General features: G+C 33.1%; 1 protein-coding gene across 1 annotated transcript; it reads left to right on the top strand.

Moving 5' to 3' along the window:
* The first annotated feature begins 926 nt into the window (after positions 1–926).
* On the top strand, positions 927–2,056 carry LOC115958883 (glutathione S-transferase T3-like). Its single transcript, XM_031077146.1, has 2 exons — positions 927–1,370; positions 1,460–2,056. Exons 1-2 carry the CDS (start codon positions 927–929, stop codon positions 2,054–2,056), a joined length of 1,041 nt encoding a protein of 346 aa, XP_030933006.1.
* The last annotated feature ends 7,302 nt before the right edge of the window (positions 2,057–9,358 follow it).

The following is a 9,358-nucleotide window of genomic DNA, read 5'->3' as shown; positions in this document are numbered from 1 at the left end:
AATTTATTAGTTTATCGTACGAGTTCTGAAGCTCACCTTTTCTATTGTTCTTCACCGTTATGTGGGTTTAGATTTTGGGTTTTTGGTTCTTTTGTCTCTGTCTTTCACTCTGTTCTTGATCTTTTTTCTATTTTTTCTATTGATTAATCTTATTAGAGTCAATAAATTAATCTCAACCTGAATATCGGTACCCAAACCAAGAAAAACAAAAAACCCCAAACAAAAACATTGAGAATCTGAATATCGGTACCCAAACTTTAATCTTATTATGTCTCTGTTTTTTTTTTTTTTTTTTTTTTTTTTTTTTTTTTTTTTTTTTTTGGTGTGGAAATATTGAGAATCTAAATTCTGGGTTTTTTTGTAGCTGAAATTGTGATGGCAATGATGTTTGATCGATGAATTCATATTGGGTTTTGCATGTTTGTCATTTTTGCTTGGTGGGTTTTTGATATCTATGTGGTTGGAATGGTTTTTGGAAAATGTTTTCTGGGAAATGCGTGTGTAAACAATTCTATGAATGAAAATGTAAGTGACTAATCTAATGGTTCATGTTGCATTGAGTTGTGTAGTTCTAGAATGTGGTAATTTCTGTTGCTTGGTTCCATGAGATTTTGTGAAAATTGTTTTTGAATGTATAATCTTAATTGTGAGATCTCTTGTGCTGTTAATATTTTGGGTTAAGAATGAAAAATTTATAGACAGCTTTGAGGTTGAGTTTTTTAGAATGTGGCGATCATTGTAGTTTTGTTCCTTATGGTTTCTGTGTAATTGAGATAAATTATTGTTAATTGCTTGAAACTGTGATAGAATTGGGAGTTTGATGCCAATAAACCATGAACTGAATGTAAGGGATTCCTTACACATTATAGAATTATTGTTTCTGTGTAACTTAATGTAAATTATTGTTTTTGTTTTTGTTACTAGGAATGGATTCGAGTATTCCAAGGGACACATCTTTCACTAATCTTTTAGAAGATAGTTATGATGAATATATGTTAGGATCTTCACGTATAAGTGAAGATAGTGTTCCACAAGCTCAAGCATTTAGCCAAATGTCTCCACCCCAAGTTGAATCCACGGCTAAGAAACTACAACGTGGCAGCAACTTCACCATACAAGAAGACGTGCTTCTTGTGTCCGCATTTCTCAATGTCAACCAAGATGCAGTGCAAAGCACTAACCAAAAATGCACAACATATTGGTCAAGAATTTGGGAGTATTACCACCAATGGAAGACCTTCACTTCTGAGCGTACAGTGAGTTCTCTAACGAACCGATGGTCAACGATTCAACTTTGCACCAATAAGTTTTGTGGGTGTTTGGCACAAATTGAATCAAAGAATGAAAGTGGTAAGACTAATGAAGACAAGGTACATCTTATAAAGAAATTTGTATTAATTTGCTAATTTGTTCCAACTATTTCAAGATAGTAACTATAAACTATTTGTTAATTTTTCAGCTTAATGCAGCAAAAGAGCTCTATCAAGTATTGCAGCATACCAAATTTCAATATGAACATTGTTGGAATTTATTAAAGCACTCACCAAAATGGTTGGCTATTGGTAACAGTCAGCAACCAAAAAAAAGAGGGAGATCTGAGCCATCTTCACGTTCTAATCTAGAGTCAATAAGTTTAGAGGATGATGATATTCCACAAGTTCCAATTGTAAGCTTGGAGAGACCACTAGGGGTGAAGGCCCAAAAAGAAAGATTGAAGAAACAAAAGTCCAGAGAAGGCACGACTTCACATATAGAAGACATATTGAATGTCATGATGGAAGAAAGAAGAAAAATGAGTGAGATGAAAATGGCGTGTATTGAGAAAGGACGTCTTGTAGACCAGGAGCATGATATGGCACGAATTCAACTTAAGGATAAAAAACTTGAAATAGCAAGAATGAAGGAGGAAAATGAAATGGAGAAATTGAGAATGGAAAAGCTGAAGGAAGAAAAAGAGCTAATGATGATGGATGTAAGTATGTTGTCTCCACTGCAGCAAGAATATATTCGTCAATGCCAAATGGAAATCCTTGAAAAACGAAGGTCTTGTTCTTAGACTATTATCATTATCAATGCTCTTATTTTGTATATGATTAAAAGAGCTCTTTAAACTTGTTTTGTATATTGGGTCACTCATTTTTGTTTTGCTACAATATGATATTGTTGCACTATTCATTTTGTTTTGCTACAATGTGATCCTATTGCACTATATACAATGTGATCTTGTTGCATTATATATGTATATCTGTTTTCCCCTTCTATTTTTCTGATGGTAATCTCCCCCCCTCGCTTGAGGCAATTTGTAAGGGAGATGCCTTTGCTTGTAATCCTTCTTAGTCTTTTAATGAAATTGCAGTTCATCAAAAAAAAAAAAGGTGGTGTTCAACCTTATTGTATTAAAGCTTTGATTGTGCTGTTGTGTGTGTGTGCGCTGCTCTGTGTGTGTGTGTGTACTCTGCTCATATACAGGGGCTGTGTGTGTATGTGTGCTGCTGTGTGTGTCTGTGCAGGGGTTGTGTGTGTGTGTGCTGCTCTGTGTGTGTGTGTGTGCTGGTGCTGTTGTGTGTGTGTGCGTTGCTCTGTGTGTGTGTGTGTACTTTGCTCATATACAGGGGCTGTGCAGGGGCTGTGTGTGTGTGTGTGCTACTGTGTGTGTTTGTGCAGGGGCTGTGTGTGTGTGCTGCTCTGTGTGTGTGTGTGCTGGTGCTGCTGTGTGTGTGTGTGTGTGCGCGTGTTGCTACTACTGCTGTGTGTGTGTGTGCGTTGCTGTGTGTGTGTCCCTTTAACAGGGGCTGTGTGTGTGTGTGTTGGTTGCTGCTGCTGCTGTGTGTGTGTGTGTGTGTTGCTGCTACTACTGCTGTGTGTGCTGCTGCGTGTGTGTGTGTTGTTGCTGCTGCTCTGTGTGTGTGTGTGTGCTACTGCGTGTGTGTGTGTGTTGCTGGTACTGCTATGTGTGTGTGTGTGCTGCTGCGTGTGTGTGTGTGTGTGTGCCTGCTGCTGCCGCTGCTGTGCATGTGTGTGCGTTGTTGTGTGTGTCTGTGTGTGTGTGTGCTGTCGCTGTGTGTGTCCGTGTGTGTGTGCTGCCCAGCTGTGTGTGTGTGTGCGTTGCTGTGTGTGTGTTTCCTTCAACAAGGGCTGTGTGTGTGTGCTGCTGCTGTGTGTGTCTGTGTGTGTGTGCTGCTCAGCTGTGTGTGTGTTTCCTTCAACAGGGGCTGTGTGTGTGTGCTGCTGCTGTGTGTGTGTGTGTGTGCTGCCCATATACAGGGGCTGTGTTGTGTTGGAAATTTGAAAAATATAGCTGTTGGGAATGAATAGAGAAAGAATAAAAAAAATATTAAAAAAAGAATAAAGAAAGGTTAAAGAAATAATGAAGAAATAATATTTAAATGAGATATAGAATGGAATAGAGAATCTGTTGGAAAGTGGATTTGAAAAAGTTGGTAGTTAAATGTAAAAGTTACTGTAGATTCTCCAAATAGTACAAAAATTTGGGAATCTGCTGGAGATGCTCTAAGGAATTGTACTTATAATCAAATTCAAGAAATATATACAGGAACTGATCTTCTCAAACTATACCAATGACTATTTTTCTTCAGTAAAAACCAGACTATCTCTACCTTATTGTTATTTGGATCCATTACAATTGCTACCCAACTCATTATAGCCCAGTTTTTCAACTCACTCTCTACAAATTCATTGTATTAGACTCTTTGGGGCTAGGTCATTTTCACTTTTGGGCCCAGGATTCAAATCATGACCTTACACTAATTAACATATTATATTTTTCTATTCCTATATATATATATATATGTATGTATTATCATCACTAAACATATATTTTGAGGGGATTGTAACTTAATTTAATTGGGTATTGTATATAAATATGCTTACATTAACAAAAATATCAACATTTAAAACCAAATGAGGGACCAAAGGCCCAAATGCAATTTTTTCTAAAGATTACCTGTAAATATTGTAAGTATATAAATACAAAGAATAACAATTTTTCAAAAGAATATTTTTGGGGGGGAGGGGAGGATTTTGGTTTCCATGTGGCTTCGCCACTTATTCCAAGGGTTCCTACTTTTCCACAACAAACAAAAATAACTAATAAGCTTTTTTATTATTGATAATTTGATAATTAGGGAGGATATTTTTGAACTCTAGAATTTTTTATTTATTTTTTATTTACTGAAAATACTAAAAAGTACCAATTGAGTTACAAAGTTCTTTTCAAAAAATACATAAACAAACTAAATCTCAATTCCAAATTTTTTGGTTTTGCTATGATTATCGATAGAGAAATTAGAGTCAGGCATATATATATATATATATATATATATTCTATTTTATCCAAAATCATACTTTTTGTTACCTTCATAACATATTTTTTCACATGTTCTCCCTCTTTGCATTTGAGTAAAATTCTTAGAGAGCAGCCTCATGTTTCATCTCTCATAACATCCCTTAGGCTTGCTTTGCCTCTTGGCAAATATTATGGTTTAATCTATGATTGGCTAGGTGTGGCATTTGATATCGTGAGTTTCAGTTAGCTTAACTGGTAAAATTTCTGATGGTTGTACAAAATATCTGAGATTCAATCTCCACCTACACTAAAAAACTGAATGGTGTCTTGATCTAACGATAAAGAGCTATCATCAGGAGCAAACTCCATAAGTTGAAACTCTTAAAAAAAAAAAAAAAGTGTTGCATCTGATATGGCTACAAGTATTTGTAAGTGTGCTGTAAATGCATGGGATTAATTATTAGCAATAAATAATCACCTAAATGTGCATTATTAATTTATTATTATTTCTTTTCTTCTTTTTTTGGTAAAATTCTTTGATAATTCATGGAAGTGAGAGTAATAATTGAAAAAACTACTGTAAATCTCATGTAGAAGCAGCTTTACTGAAATGAATTGTGGAAGAAAGCGAGTCTAGGAAATATTGAAAAGGTGACAAAGCAAGGAAAAAAAACAAAGCTTTCAATAAAGAAGACTAACTTTGAAGATGAGAAAAAAATAGTTGAGTAGAATTTTAAAAAATAAATAAATAGACGTTGGGCATGCTGGAAGGGTAAAAGGAGAAAGATCTAAAAGAAAAGTGAAGCTTGCCCATACTCTGATTTCACATTCTCCCATCAACTTTTTTTGTGGGGCTGGTCAAATTATATATTATAGACCTTATTCTTTGATTGAGAAAGACAGCTTATTCAGACTTAATCTGTCTCTTAGGCCTTTCTCTCACACACAAACAAACAATAACATTAAAGAATGATACATCTGTGACTGAGCACTATTATGGTCAATGAGGATTTTCTAGATTTAAAAAGAGTCACTTTGCTGTATATAGCATTAATAATTAGGGATTTAGGGCATGCAAGTTATATTTTATTTTTATCTGCAGTATAAGATACTGAAAATGATACTTTAAAGTTTATTGGTCGTAATATTCACTTTATTATTAATTCCTTTAACTCTAAAATATTACGTGAGTTCTAATTAGCTTAATTAGCAAAAGTCACGGGCACCATTATGTGCTGGTGGTACCCACAAGCGATATATCTGTGGGGTGTGGTCGGTTGTGATAACACACGCGAGCCACCCTTTTCGACTCTCAAAAAAAAAAAAAAAAAGCAAAATATTTTATTGTCAAATAAGAAATTTGTGGTGTGATCTCTACTTACATAAAAAATTGATTGGTATCTTAGTAAATGATAAAAAACAATCATTATGGAGCAAATGCTCTCTCTCTCTCTCTCTCTCTCTCTCTCTCTCTCTCTCTCATATAATGGCTTTAAAGTTTGCTTGTTTAATATTTGATAACCAAAGTTAGAAGTTTGTCCAAACGGGTCAGGTTGGGTTAATCGGGTTCGAGTAAAAAACTTGTTATCCTAAATAGCTTGCGAATGGGTTGAATTGATCAAGTTATGAGTCAACTCGTAATTTTTCACACAAATAAATAAATAAATAGAAAAAAAACATTAAATGTCAAAATTAACAAAACACTCAAAAATAAAAGTTAAATAATATATAGATTATTATTTAGGTAGCTTTGTTCATTAATGATATTATCATCATAAAAGTAAAATTTAGGTAGCTTTGTTTTTGTTTATTGTTACATTAAAAAAAATCCAATAAAATTTAAAAATATATTAAGAAAAAATCAATTTATATCTTTTTTTTGTTTGTTTATATTATGTTAATACTAAATAGATGCTAGTTTTATATTTTGTATATTAATTTAATTTTTAATTTTTTTAATGGTCAATTGTTATTATTATTATTATGTTTTGGCCTCCAATGAAACAATTCATTCCGTCCCATGTTGCCATTGGCTCATTTGTTCCCTTTATTATTATTATTATTATTTTTTTTTTTTTTAAGGAAAGATCACTCTGTAGATAATAGGATGCTCTAATAGCTACTAGCTAGGGAGATCTTCCTTCTTTTTTCCTATTTTACTTTGTCTTTATATATCAATATCCTCAAATTCTCAATCATTATCACGATGTGGTCATATTTTCTTAAAACGTGTAATTCTCACATGCATGTTTTGATGACAAAATTTGACACATATTACCAAGCCTGTAGAGTATGATTTTCATGCACGAATCAAATTATTATCACAAGTAAATAATGTGTAATTTCCTCCCAGCAATGACATACCCAAGCACTTGATTTGTAAACATCATTTAGCAAGGATCTACATTGTAGTGCTTTACAGTTTACACTAACAGATACGGCTCCAAATTCCCACATACACAAACCAAAGAGAGAAAATATTTGATTTATGAATGTTAAATATTAGCATTGATACACCATGTTGAATATGCTAGTATAGATGCGGAAGCGAAAGCATAAAGTATAAAACACAATAACACACGAGAGTTACGTGGTTTAGTCTAATGGCCTACATCCACGGAGGAAACCCTAAAGGGCTACATCAATAATATATTATAGTGTAATACAAATTCTGTGTTACAATGAATCATAACATGTGTATATATAGTAGACTAAACCCTAGACTAACAGACTTCTAGTACAAGTAGGAGACTTGGCTTGCACACAAAGTAAAATTAGGCTTGGGCCTATGCTAATGGGCTAATATATCTCTAACAATGAACAGTAAGTTAAGTTAACTCAATTGATAAAGTTTTTGATCATCCAATAATAGATTTGGAATTTCAAATCTCATCTATACAAAAAAAAATCAATTGATATCTTAATATGATGATAAATAATATAATGTAGACTATATAAATTGAAATTAATTTTTATCAAAACTCTCCAAAAAAATTATATACATCCTAGATTACATTTTTTATTTTGGGCATTGCTTATTGGTGCAAATACACACCATCCGAATACACTAATAACGTGATTTTAAGTTACGTTTGCAAAGTTAAAAGCATCTCTTAAAAACCACATTTTCAATGTATTTTATGGTATGTATTATTCCCTTTTATTTTATGTTTGTGCTTGTTGTAACCCTGTTTTTATCTTCTTTACTATATGTACCCTTAAAAAGAAGCATATGTTACAATACTGACAGGTACGGACACGCACGCACACTGAATAGAGAGAAGGGGTGACTGGTTAGTGAGTCAAGACCGAAACAGAAGATTTGAAAATATCATCAGTGACAAGATGTAAAGGTGTGTAGGTCACAATATATAATTTGGTGCACATAATGGCTACTGGCTACAGGCTACTGCCTACTGCTTCTAGGTTTATTAGGGCGTTTTTGTTTGCACCCAGAGCCTAGATGATATCGTGGAGATTTTATTTATTTGTTTGTTTTTTTCTTTCAAGAATCATAACGAGTGTTTTGAATCAAAAATAGGTGGAGAAACCATTTTAGTCACTATTAATTTGATTTTTATATTTTAATAACAGTTAATTTGATTCTTATTATTTTGAATTTGTAATCAAATTTCTGTTACTAAGTTGACAGTAATAACCACGTTTATTTATTTATTTTTTTTATGGGAACAGTAATAATCAAATTGATTATAAGTTAAAAATAATAATGATTAAATTGATTACTATTAAAATATTTGGATCAAATTAATAGTAACTCCAAAATGTATATATAGGCCAAAATTGTATTTTCACCCCAAAAATATTGATATGTAACACCTTTAAGGCTCTTTGTTATAATGAGAATATGGGATAACAAATTAAGTAGGATGTAACAATCACGTTACAAAGTAATGTTGGGTTAGCTAATGGGAAAAATTGCCATGATCAATCTATAACAATATATGGCCCAGAATAAGCCTAAAAGGTGCTTGTAAAGCTTGGCAGGGCTTTGTGGCATGTAACTATTGCTTGTAATATACGCATAGTTTTGAAAAGGTTCATTGGTTACAATGTTTACAAACACAGTTTTTTTTTTTCACAATTATCATGGGATTCGTTTATTTAATTATTTGGTATGTGCAAGTCGAAAGATCACATACACACCAAAAAAAAAAAAAAAATAGTAAAATTGATGTTTGAAAAGTTATATATACTCTCGTTGAGAGAAAGAAAACCTAATGTGTTCTACTATGATTAATTAATAATAAAAATGGACTAGTAATGGATTCATATAAAAATAATGTCCTACAATCACAATTTACCACCTTAACAAATTATAAAAGAGGCCGGGAAAAAAAAGTTGTCTGGTACCAGCACCATGGGTTATGTCCTCAAAATGGGGGGGGGGGAAATGCTACTTGAACATTTACTACGTACAGTTACAACATTCCCATTTTCATGTGAAAATATCACCCAGCATGATTTAGAATGGGCCATAACTTTTTTTTTTTTGAGGGGGAGAATGGGCCATAACTTTTGGCAAAGTGATTCCAACTAATTTATACACTATTTTTTAATTGAATGAATTACCTACACCAATTCGCATGTAGTAATTAATATCAGAGTGGTTTTGACTTTGAGTATTCTAAATTTGGATAGAAATTCAGTACAGTAAAATTCTCGGGCATGTCGGTAAAAGTTTTCATGCTGCTCAAGTTGGGACAGCATGACACAGAGATACAGAAGCGCTGAACTATAAGGAGACAAGCCAATTCACATCCAACCGTCCTAGAGAGAGAGAGAGAGATATGATTTTATTTTTATTGGGGTGAGGTCTGGTGACAATTTAGGGTATAGTCACATTGTGCAATATTTCACATTAGGATTTTTCAATTGCTGAGAGTTTGTGAAAATCTTTTGTTACCAAATTTTCCGAGAATTATAAATTCCCCTAAGCATACAAGTTCTTGTAAAACATAAGGATTTTAACTAGCTCCCACCTTCCAGTTAAGAAATCTCACTATATTCTTGTACATCTTGTATTTATATATG

The sequence above is a fragment of the Quercus lobata genome, chromosome 2 (assembly GCF_001633185.2).
Source record: "Quercus lobata isolate SW786 chromosome 2, ValleyOak3.0 Primary Assembly, whole genome shotgun sequence".
In the NCBI taxonomy this organism is placed as follows: domain Eukaryota; kingdom Viridiplantae; phylum Streptophyta; class Magnoliopsida; order Fagales; family Fagaceae; genus Quercus; species Quercus lobata.
This window is presented reverse-complemented; position numbering and strand designations above follow the sequence as displayed.

Excerpts from the sequence above, each read along its gene's own strand:
- LOC115958883 (XM_031077146.1), top strand. The coding sequence starts at position 927 with ATGGATTCGAGTATTCCAAGGGACACATCTTTCACTAATCTTTTAGAA. Across the intron at positions 1,371-1,459 it reads GTAAGACTAATGAAGACAAG|CTTAATGCAGCAAAAGAGCT; the intron begins GTACATCTTATA and ends TTAATTTTTCAG.